This window comes from Oncorhynchus keta, chromosome 25, assembly GCF_023373465.1.
Source record: "Oncorhynchus keta strain PuntledgeMale-10-30-2019 chromosome 25, Oket_V2, whole genome shotgun sequence".
NCBI lineage: Eukaryota > Metazoa > Chordata > Actinopteri > Salmoniformes > Salmonidae > Oncorhynchus > Oncorhynchus keta.
In genome coordinates, this window is record NC_068445.1 from 14,528,532 (window position 1) to 14,548,351 (window position 19,820).

General features: G+C 43.5%; 1 protein-coding gene across 1 annotated transcript in view; it reads left to right on the plus strand.

The window, feature by feature from the left end:
• The window catches only part of rimbp2b (RIMS binding protein 2b), a 183,526-nt gene that overhangs the window by 96,770 nt on the left and 66,936 nt on the right, over window positions 1-19,820 (plus strand). Inside the window, exons 4-5 of the mRNA XM_052478748.1 lie at window positions 13,332-13,421; window positions 17,142-17,264. Coding sequence (XP_052334708.1) covers window positions 13,332-13,421; window positions 17,142-17,264 — 213 coding nt within the window. The remainder of the gene's footprint in view (window positions 1-13,331; window positions 13,422-17,141; window positions 17,265-19,820) is intronic.

Below are 19,820 nucleotides of genomic sequence, written 5' to 3' on the forward strand. Positions count from 1 at the left end.
CAGGGAGAAGGGCACAACACAGCACTCAGGGAGAAGGGCACAACACAGCACTCAGGGAGAAGGGCACAACACAGCACTCAGGGAGAAGGGCACAGCACAGCACTCAGGGAGAAGGGCACAGCACAGCACTCAGGGAGAAGGGCACAACGCAGCACTCAGGGAGAAGGGCACAACGCAGCACTCAGGGAGAAGGGCACAACACAGCACTCAGGGAGAAGGGCACAACGCAGCACTCAGGGAGAAGGGCACAACACAGCACTCAGGGAGAAGGGCACAGCACAGCACTCAGGGAGAAGGGCACAGCACAGCACTCAGGGAGAAGGGCACAACACAGCACTCAGGGAGAAGGGCACAACGCAGCACTCAGGGAGAAGTGCACAACGCAGCACTCAGGGAGAAGGGCACAACGCAGCACTCAGGGAGAAGGACACAGCACTCAGGGAGAAGGGCACAACACAGCACTCAGGAAGAAGGGCACAACGCAGCACTCAGGGAGAAGGACACAGCACTCAGGGAGAAGGGCACAACACAGCACTCAGGGAGAAAGGCACAACACAGCACTCAGGGAGAAGGGCACAACACAGCACTCAGGGAGAAGGGCACAAAGGCCATGGATTGTTTTAGGTGCATTATGTGAAATTCCAGGTATTATCAAGTGCTTGTCAAATTGTGAGTGAGGGACTGATGTAGTGTGCACGGCCTTCGTTAGAAAAAACTAAGCAGAGCTCATGCCTTTCAAGCGTCTTTTTTCAAATCATCTGTCAGCGTCAGTGGTGTATAGGTGAGGACGGAGTCAACCGCAGGAAACAGAACTGAGTCAAAAATAATAATAATAATAACAGTTCAATAAATCCACGTAGGGATAACAAACTCTAACACACAAGACTAACACATAACAGGAACAATCACGCACAAACCATAATGAGAACCAGAGGGTTAAATAGGGAAATAATAATAACATAATGGGAACCAGGTGTGTACAATCAAGACAAAACAAATGGAAAATGAATTTTGGATCGGTGGCAGCTAGAAAGCCTTACAATGTGTTAAAAATCAAAACATATAGGTCAACGTTTGTGGAACAACTAAAGATAGATGAATAACTCTAAATGAAGCATATAGGAGTACCTGTTTCTTTGTTAACCGCTCAACACAGAATAACCGCATGTGGGAACTCCCTCAAATCGCTAGGGGAAAATATCCTTTCTATTTTATTCAGCTTTGTTCAGTTGTATTCTTCATACTATAAATTAATGCCACGGAATTCTAAGCAAATAGTGTCTGCTAAATGAACTAGTGTAACCCACAGCCATTTAGCATAGCCAGGTCAGGACCTAACATAAGGACAAGAGTATGGTATTCTGTTCTTCTGAATATCATGCTTCTTTAGACCTGTCTTAAATAAATAATAGATTCATTGTGAAGGTGTAGGCTATATTACATGGATTTATTGTAAAGGTGTAGGCTATATTACATGGATTTATTGTGAAGGTGTAGGCTATATTACATGGATTTATTGGGAAGGTGAAGACTATATTACATGGATTTATTGTGAAGGTGTAGACTATATTACATGGATTTATTGTGAAGGTGTAGACTATATTACATGGATTTATTGTGAAGGTGTAGGCTATATTACATGGATTTATTGTGAAGGTGTAGACTATATTACATGGATTTATTGTGAAGGTGTAGACTATACTACATGGATTTATTAGACTTTTTAAATGTAGATGTTCCAAAGGTCTGAGTGACTGGCTTGTAGGTGATGTGCGGAAGCCAGGAGATGCTAAATGTGTTCGTTAATTAACTGTCAATTACCCGTGAGACAGACAGTTATTTGCTTGACAATCACCAGCTGACGACAAATGTGTGACCTCCACATCCCTAGTGCTGAGGCTTTGTTACCAAGAGAACGCTCACAGTAAGACTTGCAGTATTTCAGCTGTTGTCACGTGCAACTGAGTGGATGTCTGACTACAGCGCATGTCTCATCGTATCAGTTTAAACATCATTCCTTAGCCCAGAACCAAATGTTGCATGCGCAAGCTACTCAATTTGATAACATTTGTTTACATTTATGCTAATTCTGTCACAAGAGACTAGTTTAAGCATGACATTTGTTCTGACATTGTATTTGCTATTCATATTATATAGCAATTGTTATAATTTTGTCATTGTCAGATGTATTATTCATTCCAAAATGTTTAGATCGTAATCCTAGAATAATGTAGATAGACTGATTCAAGCAACACTTCGTGTGCATTGTTTTCTTGTGGAAGTCTGCAGTGCTGCAAGGGTAAGGTTTCATCAGTAAGCTAAATGGCGCTGCCTTTGCAGCTGGACCATTAGAATTCACAATTCGTTGCCCCAAGGGCCTCCTCCTCCTCTCTTTAGAGGGGCTGACTTTGTGTGTGGTGCTCTGCCCCAAATAATCACTCCATTAAGGCTGTGTGCTCCTCTCATGTTCCATCCCCACAGCACAGCAGCACACCACTGCACTGCGCTGCTCCCCTGTCCTGTTCTGTCCTGTCTGTCCCCATTGTCTACCTCCTGGGTCCCCAGGAATTACCCAGAGGAGAAACTGTCCCCAAATAACTTTGAGTGGCAGGCAGGCTAGCCTCTACAGAGACTGCAGCGCTGCTCTTATCTCCATATAGACTGAGCTCAGAGAGAAACAGAAGCACAGCCAGGCAGACACGGAGACAGGACCAGAGGCAAGTAGTGAGAAACACTGTGTCCATGTGAGAGGACTGAGGATAGGGGGAAGGCATTAGTGTCTGTCTGTTTGGTCTATACTGGCTGACCTCTCTGTGTTTCTCTCCAGGTGAATGGAAATGCTGAGCCAGGGTCATGTCAGTGCACTAGCCAGACCACACCAGCCTCGCTTTTCTTTGGGTTTTTTTTGTGTCGGTTTGATAAGGTATGTCTCTGATTCGTGTTTTTTTTTCTATTTTGGGAAGGTGCCATATGAAAAACTGCATAAACATTATTTTAGTAAAGATTGCATAAACACATTTCAGTAAAAACGAAACACTTGATGTTAGAGTGTGTAGTGAGTGGCAGGACCATCTGGCACCTCATCCTACCCAGTAGTACCCAGAGACAAAGTGTGTATTTTGCTGCTGCCCTGATCACTGATGTGGAATAAAGCATGGCACAGCTCATGAGGACAGTCACCGTGGTGATGGCGGTAGCCATACTAACACCACTACAATACTGTTCTCTTCACACATAGTACAGTAGGCTGTTAAAACAACATTATCTATGAGGCAGCTTGCCTTATCAACTACTGGATAACTGAGAAGTAAAAACACAAGACTACAATTAGTTCAACAGAGATAAAAAATAATATTGTCATTTGCTCAGTAAAGGGTCATTCCATATGATTTCAATCATTTTCTGACCGCACTCCTTTTTGATTTGAACGAAACGGTGCCCACAAACTGTTAGGGCCGACATAAAGCTGTCCCAATAGCAGAGTCCCAACAGCAGTCCCAACACCTTACTACTCCTACACCTGGCTATCAGCGGAGCCTTGTCCGGCAGCGAAACAGTTTATTCAGCCTCATAAACAAATGTGGTTTCTACTTACAATTGAGATGTACAAATTATGGCATAAGGGGAGGACAAGCGGATAAGAGGCAATCTGTCATTTTGATTAAGACGTTAATGAGTGAGCTAGGACGAATGTAGTCAATATAACTATTTGTTCAGCACTTTTGAAATGTACAGCGACAGAATTCAGAACATGGGCCGTTCTTCGTGTTCTCCCTGCACACCAAGTCAGAACCATAGGATATATAAAGGGGGCATATAAGCAGACAATGAATGCTCTTACAATATTTAATTGGCTACATGTGCACCAAGTCAGAACAGTGGGCAAAATTAAGAGAGGAAAATGGACCAAATTATTAGGGTGAGGCACATGGGCTACTAATAACTTACTACACAACATACACTTAGTATTTCTTAGCTACAGGGAAACATATCTCTCTGGCATATTACATAATTTAGGCAGCAGCATACAATATATTTTTGGACTCACCTTAATATGCTGTGCTCACTTGAACAGGAAGGTTGCACGGCGGTCCTTCGTGGCATTTTTTGTCATCAAAGTCTGGCATTCTCTGGATTTACCACAGGTGGACTCCAATCAAGTTGTAGAAACATCTCAAGGATGAAACAGGACGCACCTGAGCTCAACTTTGAGTCTCATACCAAAGGGTCTGAATACTTATGTAAATAAGGCATTTGTTTTATATTTTTAATACATTTGCTAAAATTCCCCCAAAACGTTTTTTTTTTGTCGTTATGGGGTATTGTGTGTAAATTGGTGAAGGAAAAAATATATTTATAAAATCGATTTATATATTTATAAAATCGATTTTAGAATAATTCTGTAACATAACAAAATGTGGAAAAAGTCAAGGGGTCAGAATACTTTCCGAATGCACTGTAATTGTTTCGACACATATTCTGTACGTACATACAACCATTGCAATCACATTTCAAGACAGTCACAGATGCTCTCTTGTAAATGCCTCATTATTGCCTTGTTCTATTCATATATTGGAATATCAGCACAATATCAGTTTCAGTTCTCCCAGATGATGCATGAAGTTTTCTACATAAAGGAGGTGCTGAAGAGTAAACAGTCATCTGAATGAGAACACAGGAGGAGAACACTGTGTCCCTCTTAAAAAGGTCAGTGGTGCCTGCTTGGCTGCTTGGAGGAGATGGTCTAATTAGCCACCCAGCAGTGTCCAGCCCCAGACCCATACCAAGCCCCCGCACCAGCCCAGCTGAACTCAGGAACCAGACTCTGTCTCTCTCTGTCTGGTCAAACATGACCGGCTGGCTGGCTCCTCTCTGATAGTCTTTTAACAGGAGAGCAGATTCAGGTATTCTGCACATGTACCTAATTACCCACTGGCCACAGTCCAAATACATTATTCACAAGGCTTCCCTGGATCCATCCTGAATAATGAATAGAATACATTTCAATGACCTCCCCATTGGCAAAGCATCAAATACCTTATTTATTTTTCCTCCGTCTTTTGTGTTGCAGAGTAGGAGTTTTCACATTTTCTTGCCCAGTGACCCCTGCCCAGGAAAAGCAGTGACCCCTGCCCAGGAAAAGCAGTGACCCCTGCCCAGGAAAAGCAGTGACCCCTGCCCAGGAAAAGCAGTGACCCCTGCCCAGGAAAAGCAGTGACCCCTGCCCAGGAAAAGCAGTGACCCCTGCCCAGGAAAAGCAGTGACCCCTGCCCAGGAAAAGCAGTGACCCCTGCCCAGGAAAAGCAGTGACCCCTGCCCAGGAAAAGCAGTGACCCTGCCCAGGAACCCCTGCCCAGGAACCCCTGCCCAGGAACCCCTGCCCAGGAACCCCTGCCCAGGAACCCCTGCCCAGGAACCCCTGCCCAGGAACCCCTGCCCAGGAACCCCTGCCCAGGAACCCCTGCCCAGGAACCCCTGCCCAGGAACCCCTGCCCAGGAAAAGCAGTGACCCCTGCCCAGGAAAAGCAGTGACCCCTGCCCAGGGACCCCTGCCCAGGAAAAGCAGTGACCCCTGCCCAGGGACCCCTGCCCAGGAAAAGCAGTGACCCCTGGACACCCATCACACAGTGCATTTGATATGTATTTAGACCCCTTGACTTTTTCCACATTTTGTTACGTAACAGCCTTATTCTAAAATAGATTTAACAAAAATATTGTCCATCAATTTACACACAATACCCCATAATTAAAAACTTCCCCACTGCATGATGCTGCCACCACCATGCTTCACTGTAGGGATGGTATTGGCCTGGTGTTGAGCAGTGCTTGGTGTCCTCCAGACGTAACTCTTGGCATTCAGGCCAAAGAATTCAATCTTGGTTTCATCAGACCAGAGAATCTTGTTTCTCATGGTCTGAGAATCCTTTAGTTGCCTTTTGGCAAACTCCAAGTGGGCTGTTGTGCCTTTTACTTAGGAGTGGCTTCAATCTGGCCACTCAACCGTAAAGGCTTGATTGGTGGAGTGCTGCAGAGATGGTTGTCCTTCTGGAAGGTTCTTCCATCTCCACAGAGGAACTCTGGAGCTCTGTCAGAGTGACCGTCAGGTTCTTGGTCACCTCCTTGACCAAGGCCTTTCTCCCCAGATTGCTCAGTTTGACCAGGTGGCCAGCTCTAGGAAGAGTCTTGGTGTTTCCAAACTTCTTCCATTTTAAGAATGGAGGCCACTGGGTTCTTGGGGACCTTCAATTCTGCAGACATTTTTTTGGTACCCTTCCGCAGATCTGTGCTTCAGCACAATTCTGTCTCGGAGCTCTCCGGACAATTCCTTCAACCTCATGATGTGGTTTTTGCTCTGACATACACTGTCTACTGTGGGACCTTATGTAGACAGGTGCGTGCCTTTCTACATCATGTCCAATCAATTGAATGTACCACAGGTGGACTCCATTCAAGTTGTAGAAACATCTCATGGAGGATCAATGGAAACAGTTTGCACCTGAGCTCAATTTCGATCTAATGCCAACTGGTCTGAATACTTATGTGAATATTTCTAAAAAGCAGTTTTCACTTTGTCATTATGGGGTATTGTGTGTAGATTGATGAGGAAATTAATTTCTTTATTGCATTTTAGAATAAGGCTGCAACGTAACAAAATGTGGATAAAGTCAAAGGCTCTGAATACTTTCCGAATGCACTGTACATCAGATAGGTGCAGTGGAATGTGTTATTTTACAGGGTCAGCCATAGTATTTTTTTTAACCTTTTTTAACTAGGTAAGTCAGTTAAGAACAAATTCTTATTTACAATGATGGTGTATTGGCAATTTCCTGTTTTACCAAATGAGGAGAGAGCAAACCACACACCAGTCACCAGTTATACTTAAACTTCACCTTTAATAATAATTAAGCTTTTGCAATAGCATTTGGCTTTCAACATTTCAGTATCTCTAATGAAAAGTTGAGTGGTCAACATAATGGCAACTGAGATCTTTTATAGCAAAGATCCACCCCCCTAGTCAACATGACAAACCACAGATAATAGGAACTGTTCACAAGGAAATACTTTTACTTAAGAGAGGAGTATCCCATAGCCAGATAGCATTCGCTATAAATTATCGTTCAGTTTGGTCTCTAAGACGAGGTTCTAATCTCGTTTCTGGTACTTAATAGTACAAAAACAACAACTCATCCAATGGCATCAATTGTCAACTCTAGATACTCCCATCTCAAGAACAACCCACTCCTGGACAAGCTCACTGAGGGGAGGGAGCCTCTAGGTCATATACTATCTCAAGATAAGTGCAACATCAGAGGGGACATACAATGGTTCCAGACACTGCCATACTCCTCCCCCCAATGGGAAAAGGAGGGAGTGACTGGAATACAGACATTGTGGAGACACTTAATTGGTTCTCCATTAATCACGCCATCCCTTCACATGGTTTAGGAATAGGTAAAGACACATTCCCATAAGAAGACAGATGGTTTAACAGATACATTCACATATGAAGACAAGCCTGACCTCTCCTCTCTGGGCCCCAAGTGACTGAGCCCTAGTTGAGAAGGGATAAGTGCAACTGCCAACCCTATAGTCCAAAGGGAAACATTATAATGACAAGTATCTCACATATTATGCAAATAAAACATCTTATCTATGTTACCCAACTAATTCTGATTCCGCTGCCACAACGGCCTACCCCGGGCCAATTGTGCTCCGCACTATGGGACTCCCAATCACGGCCAGTTGTGATACAGCTTGGAATCGAACCAGGGTCTGTAGTGATGCCTCTAGCACTGAGATGCAATGCCTTAGACCGCTGCACCACTCAGGTAGTATTCCAACACCCCTGGAGCAAATTAGGTTGAAGAGCCTTGCTCAAGGGCACATCAACATATTTTTTCACCTTGTCGGCTCGGGTATTCGAACCAGCGACCTTTCGGTTACTGTCACAATGCTCTAAATTATTGGCTACCTTCCACCCAGACCTGGGTTATTGGGGCCAGCAGATGATGATGATGAGGGGAGGAATGCATTTATCTGAGTAAAATTGTTTGGATATCAATGTATGCATCGATTTGAGTAGTTTCTATGTTGTAGAAACATCTCAAGGATGATCAATGGAAACAGGATGCACCTAAACTCAATTTTGAGTCTCATAGCAAAGGGTCTGAATACTTATGTAAATAAGGAATGAGTTGTATTTTTAATGCATTCGCAAACATTTCTAAAAACCGGTTTTCACTATGTCATTATGGGGTACTCTGTGTAGATTGATGAGAAAAACAAAGATTTAATCCATTTTTTAATAAGGCTGTAATGTAACAAAATGTGGAAAAAGTGAAGGGGTCTGAATACTTTACAAATGCACTGTATGTTAGCAAAACACATTTAAAAAATATTAGATTTGGTAGACAGTTTCATTATTTTGACAGTTCATTGGAAGAGGAAACTCTAACATAGTCCATTAGCTAGAAAGGTAAAAGTATGGAGAGGCAGAGAGAGAGACACATCTGCATGTGAGCTCACATTTTTCAACGTTTTTTTTTTACTAAAGGATATATTTGGAGTTAGATAAACTTGGATTTTTCGTCAGGGACATATGCAGAATGCTACCTTCCACAGCATGGCCTTCGCTCCGATTAAAAACTCCAAACCTACAACCTAATTTTGGCCTAAATTAACCAGATAGATTACTGCTACCAAGGTTTCCTGCCTTTTAGGTAGAGTTGCAAAGAAAAAGCCATATCTCAGACTGGCCAATAAAAATAAAATATGAAGATGGCAAAAGAGCACAGACATTGGACAGAAGATTTCTAGATTCCCAGCATCCCAGAGTCACCTCTTCACTGTTGACGTTGAGACTGGTGTTTTGGGGGTACTATTTAATGAAGCTGCCAGTTGAGGACTTGTGAGGCGTCTGTTTCTCAAACTAGACACTCTAATGTACTTGTCCTCTTGCTCAGTTGTGCACCGGTGTCACGCCCTGACCATAGAGAGCTGTTTATTATCTATGTTGGTTGGAGCATGATAGTGACTAGGGTGGGTCATCTAGGTGATTAGTGATTTATGTTGGCCTGGTATGGTTCCCAATCAGAGACAGCTGTTTATCGTTGTCTCTGATTGGGGATCATATTTAGGCAGCCATTTCCCCATTGTGCTTTGTGGGATCTTGACTATGGATAGTTGCCTGTTAGCACTATTATTTAGCTTCATGTTTCGTTTGGTATTTTGTTGTTTTTGTTCGGTGTTCATTTAATCAAGGAAAATGTACGCCTACCACGCTGCACCTTGGTCCACTCATTCTAACGATCGTGACAACCGGAGCCTCCCACTCTTCTTTCTAATCTGGTTAGAGCCAGTTTGCAGGGAGTAGTACACAGGGGTGTACGAGATCTAAAGTTTCTTGACAATTTCTCGTATGGAATAGCATTCATTTCTCAGAACAAGAATAGACTGATGAGTTTCAGAAGAAAGTTATTTGTTTCAGGCCATTTTGAGCCTGTAATTCAACCCACAAATGCTGATGCTCCAGATACTCAACTAGTCTAAAGAAGGCCAGTTTTATTGCTTTAATCAGAACAACATTTTTCAGCTGTGCTAACCTATACAGTGGGGCAAAAAAGTATTTAGTCAGCCACCAATTGTGCAAGTTCTCCCACTTAAAAAGATGAGAGAGGCCTGTAATTTTCATCATAGGTACACTTCAACTACGACAGACAAAATTTGAAAAGAAAATCCAAGTGTAGGATTATTAATGAATTTATTTGCAAATTATGGTGGAAAATAAGTATTTGGTCACCTACAAACAAGCAAGATTTCTTGCTCTCACAGACCTGTAACTTCTTCTTTAAGAGTCGGAAGTTTACATACACTTTGGTTGGAGTCATTAAAACTCGTTTTTCAACCACTCCACAAATTTCTTGTTAACAAACTATAGTTTTGGCAAGTCGGTTAGGACATCTACTTTGTGCATGACACAAGTCATTTTTCCAGACAGATTATCTCACTTATAATTCACTGTATCACAATTCCAGTGGGTCAGAAGTTTACATACACTAATTTGACTGTGCCTTTAAACAGCTTGGAAAATTCCAGAAAATTATGTAATGGCTTTAGAAGCTTCTGATGGGCTAATTGACATTATTTCTGTCAATTGGAGGTGTACCTGTGGATGTATTTCAATGCTTACCTTCAAACTCAGTGCCTCTTTGCTTGACATCATGGGAAAATCAAAATAAATCAGCCCAAGACCTCTGAAAATACACTAATAGCTAATTGAACCCCATTGTGACGCGGGGGTGGACACATTTTGGCAAGTCGACACTATTTGGCATGACATGCCCACCAAGAATTTTCGCTCTAATGACTTTGCTTTCTTCCATATTGAGGGGATAGTTTGAGATTTTTGCAATGAAGCCATTTTGTCGTCTTCCCTAGAGTCGGATGAACAGGAACAGCTAGCATAGTGAGCATTGGCTCGTGAAACTACCTCGAACTTCCTTCATATTGGACACAGAGACATAATAATGGTATCCATGGTGTTCATAAAATGTATAATTGTTCACACAAATCCTCAAAAGCTTAGTGGACCCCAGTTCGAAAATCCCAGTTCTAAAGTAATTACTTGTTGCACAGATATTCCCGGCCTCATTATCTTCATAATTTATATTTGTCCTTGTAGTTTTATACAGTTATTAGTCAAGCCAAAGATTATGGAAGATTGACAACTGTTCGGTTTTCCCATCTCAAAGGTTGCTTGCAAATGACATCTTAGCATTGTGAGAAACGACAGGGTATTCTAGCTATTGTCTGGTTTGCACGTTCAGTATGGTATTTTTCAAACAAACTACAAACATTACAAATCGTTCGGTGAAATGAATTGTCAGAGTATGGGGAGTAGCGTCTCACTCTGCCTTTCTCTCTCTGGGTTTGCGAGCCTCAGCTTGGCAGAGATAAAGTTTGTGCATTTTGTGCATTCAGAGCATATAGTATGTCTTATTGTTATGATGACTCCCCTCAGCAGTCTGATGTAGCAGCATCTCTGTTTTGTTTTTTTAGTTGGTCTCTGTTGGTCTCACTTCAAATACATGTACACCTGGACCTGTGTCCTTTTAGAAAACCAACCTACGTCAGCTCTGAGTTGAAGGGATCGATTTACATGAATTGAAATGCCAACGCGATCATGTGCTTATCCATGAGGGATTGCCTGACTGACTCAAGTGAATTGATGCGGTTTGAAGCGCCAATGGGTTTTTGACAGGGAATGTAAATTAATGGACGTACTGTACAGCCAGCCCTCTCGCAGAGCTGTGTCCTTGAGACTGTTTCATATGTTTCCTTGATGTGTGGCCCCTCTGCACTGAGAGAACCATTTCTGCTGTCTGATATGTTATGACATGTTCTAGGTGTGATATCTCTCTGTTAGGCTGTGTGTGGCTGTGTGTGGCTGTGTGTGGCTGCGTGCGTTTGTGCCTCAGTGCTGGTATGTGTGTGTGTCTTCACACTTGTCCTCTATACCAACATGTCTGACCTTCATAAGTAAATCATCTGAAAATACCAGGGCAACACAGTGCACAGTGCACAGTCAGGTAGCCAATAAAAGACAGATTTGTACTTACAGTAAATGTATCATGCACGAGCGGCGAAGGCTTCTTCGATCCTTGCAGAACAACACAGCCGTTGCTTTGCCTGCCGCCGTAGCAGAAAGAAGCTCTGCAGTTGACACTCCAGATTGCATCTGCTGCACGCCTTGTGGCTGGCTGTTGATTGAATGTAATTAAGTTCTCCTCTGCAATGAAGGGATGTTTCTCCCACTGACTGACATGGTGGGAAGAAGGGCGGAGGAGGATGCCTTGGGTGCGTTGAGGGGGTCTAAAAATTCAACACCTATTTACATTCAGTGTAAATGGAAGCATTAAGCTGTCATATACTGTACAGTCCCTTCGGTAAGTATTTTCAGACCCCCTTGACTTTCCCACATTCTGTTATGTTGCAGTCTTATTCTAAAAATGGATTACATGAAGAAAGAAAATCCTCAACAATCTACACACGGTACCCCATAATGACAAAGCGAAAACAGGCTTTTAGAAATGTTTGCATAAAATAATTAACAGAAATATCTTATTTACATAAGTATAAAGACCCTTTGCTATGAGACTCGAAATTGAGCTCCGGTGCATCCTGTTTCCATTGATCATCCTTGAGATGTTTATACAACTTGACCGGAGTCCACCTGTGGTAAATTTACTTGATTGGACATGATTTGTCTATATAAGGTCCCACAGTTGTTAGTGCATGTCAAAGCAAAAAACTTGTCCGTAGAGCCACTCCTCAGTATAAGGCACATTGCAGCCCGCTTGTAGTTTGCCAAAAGGTACCCAAAGACTCTCAGACCATGAGGAACAAGATTCTCTCATCTGATGAAACCAAGATTGAACTCTGTCCTGAATGCCAAGCGTCACGCCCGGAAGAAACCTGGCACCATCCCTATGGTGAATGGTGATGGAAGCATCATGTTGTGGGGATGTTTTTCAGCTGCAGGGTCTGGGAGACTTGTCAGGATCGAGGCAAAGATGAACGGAGCAAAGTACAGAGAGATCCTTGATGAAAACCTTCTGCAGAGCGCTGGGACGAAGGTTCACCTTCCAACGACCCTAAGCACACAGCCAAGACAACGCAGGAGTGGCTTCTCGACAAGTCTCTGAATGTCCTTGAGTGGCCCAGCCAGAGCCTGGACTTGAACCCAATCGAACATCTCTGGAGAGTCCACCTGAAAATGACTGTGCAGCGACGCTCCCCATCCAAATTGACAGAGCTTGAGAGGGATCTCCAGAGAAGAATGGGAGAAACTCCCCACATACAGGTGCACCAAGCGTGGAGCATCATACCCAATCGCTGCCAAAGGTGCTTCAACAAAGTACTGAGTAAAGGGTCTGAATTCCTATGTAAGTGTGTTATTTCAGTTTTTTATTTTGTATAAATTTGCTAAAAACTTGTTTTTGCTTTGTCATTACAGTGTATTAATGAGGAAAAAAGAACGGGTTAAACAATTTTCGAATAAGGCTGTAACGTAACAAACAGTTGAAAAAGTCAAGGGATCTGAATACTTCCCGAATGCACAATATAAATGTTGCTTTTTGATGCCGGCATCTTGTTACTTTAGTCATGCTTTCTATCACAGATGAGCAACCCACATTTGGATGAGTAATGCAGCACCTATGGCTGCAACATGTCTTCTCTGTTGAGCGCAGCATTACCTTAATCAGGAGCTCCTCTCCTCTGAGGTCTCAACACTGTTCACTATCTGTTCTATGTCGTCCCTCTCTCTCCAGGAGAATGAGCTTCAAGATGTTCTCCAGGAGAAGAAGCACTTGAGTCTCCACTTGTTCAACAATAGCCAGAACACAGTCCAATATGAACAGGTAGGTAGTGTGGAAGAGAGAGCCACACTGAGCTGCTGTGTCTGCACAATTAAACCCTTCCCTTATCTGCACACACCGTCTTAGGGGTTCACTCCATTTTCACTCTGCCCTTCCTCTCTCTCTCTCTCTCTCCTGTTATATACACTGAACAAAAGTATAAATGCAACATGTAAAGCGTTGGTCCCATGTTCTGTGAGCTGAAATCAAATGTTCCATTCGCACAAAAATATTATTTAGTCAAATTTTGTGCACAAATTTGTTTACATCCATGGTCGTGAGTGTTTCTCCTTTGCCAACAGAATCCATCCACCTGACAGGTGTGGCACATCAGGAAGCTGATTAAACAGCATGATCATTACACAGGTGCACCTTGTGCTGGAGACAAAGGCCACTCTAAAATGTGCAGCTTTGTGACACAACAGTGCCACAGATGTTTCAAGTTGAGGTGACGTGCAATTGGCATGCTTACCGCAGGATCGTCCACCAGAGCTGTTACCATAAGCCGCCTCCAACGTCATTTTAGCTTAATTTGGCAGTACGTCCAATCAGCCTCACAACCGCAGACCAGCCTAGGACCTCCACATCTGGCTTTTTCACCTGCAGGCCCAGCCACCCGGAAAGCTGATGAAAATGAGTAGTATTTATGTCTGTAGTAAAGCCATTTTGTGGTGAAAAACTCATTATTTTTGGCTGGACCTGGCTCCCCAGTGGGTGAGCCTGGCTCCCAAGCTGGTGGGCCTATGCCCTCCCAGGCCCACCCATGGCTGTGCCCCTGCCCAGTCATGTGAAATCCATAGATTAGGGCCTAATGAATTTATTTAAATGGACTAATTTCCTTATATGAACTGTAACTCAGAAAAATCATTGAAATTGTTGTATGTTGCGTTTAATATTTTTGTTCAGTCCAGATGAAGGTGTATTATATATATATATACATATTTTAAATTTCACCTTTATTTAACCAGGTAGGCCAGTTGAAATTTACCATTTCTCAAATACAACTGCGACCTGGCCAAGATAAAGCAAAGCAGTGCGACACAAACAACAACACAGAGTTAGACATAGAATATATACAAACATACAGTCAATAACACAATATAAAACGATCTATATACAGTGTGTGCAAATGAGGTGAGATTAGGGAGGTAAGGCAATAAATAGGCCATAGTAGAGAAGTAATTACAATTTAGCAATTAACACTGGAGTGATAGGTGTGCAGAAGTTGAATGTGCAAGTCGAGATACTGGGGTGCAAAGGAGAAGAAAAAGCTGCTTTGGCAGCTGATTCTTAAAGTTAGTGAGGGAGATTGAGTCTCCAGCTTCAGTGATTTGGCTTTGGGGGTGACCTGTGAAATATACCTGCTGGAGCGCGTGCTATGGGTGGGTGCTGCTATGGTGACCAGTGAGCTGAGATAAGGCGGGGCTTTTAAAGGAAAAATCCACTCTTAACTATATTTTTGTCATTAGTTCACTATTAATACAGTACAAAAATGCACGTCAGCAGTCAAGTTTTCAAGATATTAGACTTTCAAGAAGCATAGTGACATATGCAAAATGCGTCATCATCATCATGATGTGGCAAGTAAAACTTCCTATATCTTGAAAACAAGACTGCTGACATGCAAAACATTTTGGGACTGTATCAACAGTGGACTAATGAAAAATAGTTTTTGAGTGGATTTTTCCTTTAAGCACAGTGATGTTGAAGCTGCTCGTGTCTCCAGCCTCATCTGGATCATGGGGCGGCAGGAAGCCTAGTGGTTAGAGTGTTGGACTAGTAACCCAAAGGTTGCAAGATCGAATCCCTGAGCTGACAAGGTAAAATTCTGTTGTTCTGCCCCTGAACAAGGCAGTTAACCCACTGTTCCTAGGCTGTCATTGAAAATACGAAGTTGTTCTTAACTGACTTGCCTAGTTAAATAAAGGTTTAAAAAGAGACTCTGAGCCTCTGATTGTATTATCATCTTCCTGTTGGCCCCTCACACCTCACAGGCCTTCCTTCCTGCCCAGCTGATAACACCAAGAAAAGGGAGATCATCAGATCATGCTAGGAAGTATTAAACCTGATTGGCAGGTAGCTGCTAGGGACTTCAGGGAGTTCAATAGGGGCAGGATGTGGTTATTAATGTCTTATCAGGACACTGGGCTCTCAAACAAGTCAAACAGTGTTATCACTGAGGCTGATATGAGAGCAGCACTTTACAAGCTGCATGGGTGGATATTAGACCCCTTGCCACACCTGTACCTCTGTGTTCTGATCCCTATCATCATCTCCGAGTGGACTAATGAGGAGAGGCGGAGCACTGTAACAACACCTCTCATCTGCACTCTCATCAGCCTGAGTTGGCTCCCCTTCTACACCATACTGTTCAGTCCTATCTGCCCACACTAGCTGAGACACAGCAATCCACTCCAAAACTATTTTCCTTCCTACTACAGACAGACCCTCCACCCCACGGTGTGGAGGTGGACCACTCTGAATGTAGCTCTGTGTGTTGCTACTGTAACAGCTTTTTTTTATTCATTATTCAGTTATGGATGCAGTGAGGAAAGGAGATCGGCTCCACTAGTCACCACTAACTATTTTAGAGAAAATGCACATTATCAGGGGAGGAGGCAGCTGCTGTCTGTGTATAATTGGTGTGATTGTGTGGCAGCCATCCCTTTCCTTTTTTTTTGGTGTGTTTTTTAAATGACATTTTTACCTCTTTTTCTCCCCAATTTCGTGGTATCCAATTGTTTAGTAGCTACTATCTTGTCTCATCGCTACAACTCCCATACGGGCTCGGGAGAGACGAAGGTTGAAAATCACATGTCCTCCGATACACAACCCAACCAAGCCGTACTGCTTCTTAACACAGCGCGCATCCAACCCGGAAGCCAGCCGCACCAATGTGTCAGAGGAAACACCGTGCACCTGGCGACCTTGGTTAGCGTGCACTGCGCTCGGCCCGCCACATCCCTACTGGCCAAGCCCTCCCTAACCCGGACGACGCTAGGCCAATTGTGCGTCGCCCCATGGACCTCCCGGTCGCAGCTGGTTACGACAGAGCCTGGGCGCGAACCCAGGGTCTCTGTTGGCACAGCTGGCGCTGCAGTACAGCGCCCTTAACGAGTGCGCCACCCGGGAGGCCAAGCCATCCTTTTTCTAATCGTATTTTACAGTAGCAGTAGCTATAGTAGTACATTAGAAACATCCTCGTGGGCACGTACGTCAGTTCAACGTCTAGTTTTGATTTACATTTGGTTGTCAACAAGCAATATCACAATCTCATTGGATTTAGGTTAAAAGTTGGGTGAAATAAATACGGAATTCCTTGACGTTGATAAAAACAATTCAAATACAATCAGTTTTCCACGTTGATTCAAAGTCACCACATTTAATTCATTGGTTAAAATGACATGGAAGCAACCATTTTTGCCCAGTGGGTTGATTCATTCATCTCTGTTTCGTTGTTGGACAACAACTGAGCAAATGCATCAACACAGTAGTTGATCCCAGACCCAGTTCAATGCTACAGTACACATCTATGACAGTGAGAACATGTTGTTCTGTTACTCCCCCATTATTATACTGTAGCTGTCAACCAGCCAGCTCTCCTGTCCGCCCATTAAGCACTCCAGCCTGTACCCTGATATCTCCTCCCATAGAGCAGAGGTGTACGTGTGTGTGTTCTGTTTGTCTCACTGTGGTTCCCCGTGTTGTTTTCTGTGTGATCAGGTGAAGTCAGAGTATGCGCAGCTCAAAGAGACCCTTGGTGCTGTGACTCAGGAAAGAGATTCAGCCCTGCGGGAGAAGACCCAGCTCCAAGGCAAACTGGAGAACCTAGAGCAGGTGCTAAAGGTGAGAGTCTGGAGACACACTGTAGATAACCTTTTAATTTTGTCTACTGTATGTTTACTGTGTGTCTGTGTACTCCTGTGAATGATGAGAAGCCGAGCCCAAGCTCAGGTTCCTTTACAGAGCCTGATTTTCTGCCAGCCTCTCCCCTTTCACCACCAACACCTCTCTACCTTCCTCTCCTTTCTCTCTCTCTAATATCCCTGACCTGTCTGTTGCCTTCCAGTGCCGATGTGGGAGGAAGCTTAACCAGAAGCTGTGAAAGACTAGGAAGCTTGGAGCAGTCGGTCCTCCCCTCTCTTACCCTGGCCCCACCCCTTCCATCCCCTCTCTTCCTCCCCTCCATCCCCTCTCTTCCTCCCCTCCATCCCCTCTCTCCCTCCCCTCCATCCCCTCTCTTCCTCCCCTCCATCCCCTCTCTTCCTCCCCTCCATCCCCTCTCTTCCTCCCCTCCATCACCTCTCTTCCTCCCCTCCATCCCCTCTCTTCCTCCCCTCCATCCCCTCTCTCCCTCCCTTCCATCCCCTCTCTCCCCTGCTAGATTGATCAGGTATCACTGCTATGCCCATCTGTATGGGGAGCAGCCCACTGTAGCCCTATTTTGAATGCTTTTCTCTACCGCAGTAGCCATGCTAGCTCTCCTTATTTATCTGGGCTGCTTTACTATGACATGAATGGGCACCTGGCTAGGACCAGTCCAGCGCACTGTGGAATGTGGATGTGCATGAGGCGAGTCTATTGGTTCAGTGGGTATGTGGGGCCAGGGGGGTTAGAGAGCTGGAGTAGAGGTCACTGATCATGATGACAATGAAATGAAAGTAAACTAGGGGATAGATGGGTTGTTCCACGAAATAAGTGCCTTTTGCATCCCTTTGATATTTTAAGTAGAAATTGTGCACCAATATTGCATTTTAAAAGCCTGTTAAAATAAATGAAGTGCTCTTTAATATAGACCACATGGAGAATTTAATAAAGCAGATGTTTTATATGAATAAAGACAAAGTGCCAAAATGCATCATTTTGACATCTTCCTCTGTGCACTCTGTGACTTCCAGGATGATTTTAACCCACTTAACCCCAAAATGCATCATTTTTACATGTCCCTCTGTGCACTCTGTAACTTCCAGGATGATTTGAACCCACTTAACCCCAAAATGCATCATTTTTACATGTCCCTCTGTGCACTCTGTGACTTCCAGGATGATTTTAACCCACTTAACCCCAAAATGCATCATTTTTACATGTCCCTCTGTGCACTCTGTGACTTCCAGGATGATTTTAACCCACTTAACCCCAAAATGTCTCCCAAGTATTGGGATTTTATTGTAAAGCCCTAGTTATTTTGTTGCTTTGACAAATTCCTTTCTGAAGATTATTTGTTTCATGTGATTCATAAAAAATGTAAATAAACTGTCCCTCAATTTAAAGTGAACTCAGTTATGTGAACTGAACTCTCATTTGAATATGGTGAAACTATTTAAAAAAAACAAAAAAACATTGAACATCTAATAGTCAAATCATAGAGTAAAGGAGGTCTGGTTCTAATCTTTTTTGCCCATTTTCTGGTGTTTTGTGGTGGAAAACTAAGTGGGTCAAGCATAACACGTCAACCCTGTTACCCATAGATAGACAGGCTAGAATAACACGTCAACCCTGTTACCCATAGATAGACAGGCTAGAATAACACGTCAACCCTGTTACCCATAGATAGACAGGCTAGAATAACACATCAACCCTGTTACCCATAGATAGACAGGCTAGAATAACACGTCAACCCTGTTACCCATAGATAGACAGGCTAGAATAACACGTCAACCCTGTTACCCATAGATAGACAGGCTAGAATAACACGTCAACCCTGTTACCCATAGATAGACAGGCTAGAATAACACGTCAACCCTGTTACCCATAGATAGACAGGCTAGAATAACACATCAACCCTGTTACCCATAGATAGACAGGCTAGAATAACACATCAACCCTGTTACCCATAGATAGACAGGCTAGAATAACACATCAACCCTGTTACCTATAGATAGACAGGCTAGAATAACACGTCAACCCTGTACCCATAGATAGACAGGCTAGAATAACACATCAACCCTGTTACCCATAGATAGACAGGCTAGAATAACACATCAACCCTGTTACCCATAGATAGACAGGCTAGAATAACACATCAACCCTGTTACCTATAGATAGACAGGCTAGAATAACACATCAACCCTGTTACCCATAGATAGACAGGCTAGAATAACACGTCAACCCTGTTACCCATAGATAGACAGGCTAGAATAACACATCAACCCTGTTACCTATAGATAGACAGGCTAGAATAACACGTCAACCCTGTTACCCATAGATAGACAGGCTAGAATAACACATCAACCCTGTTACCCATAGATAGACAGGCTAGAATAACACATCAACCCTGTTACCCATAGATAGACAGGCTAGAATAACACGTCAACCCTGTTACCCATAGATAGACAGGCTAGAATAACACATCAACCCTGTTACCCATAGATAGACAGGCTAGAATAACACGTCAACCCTGTT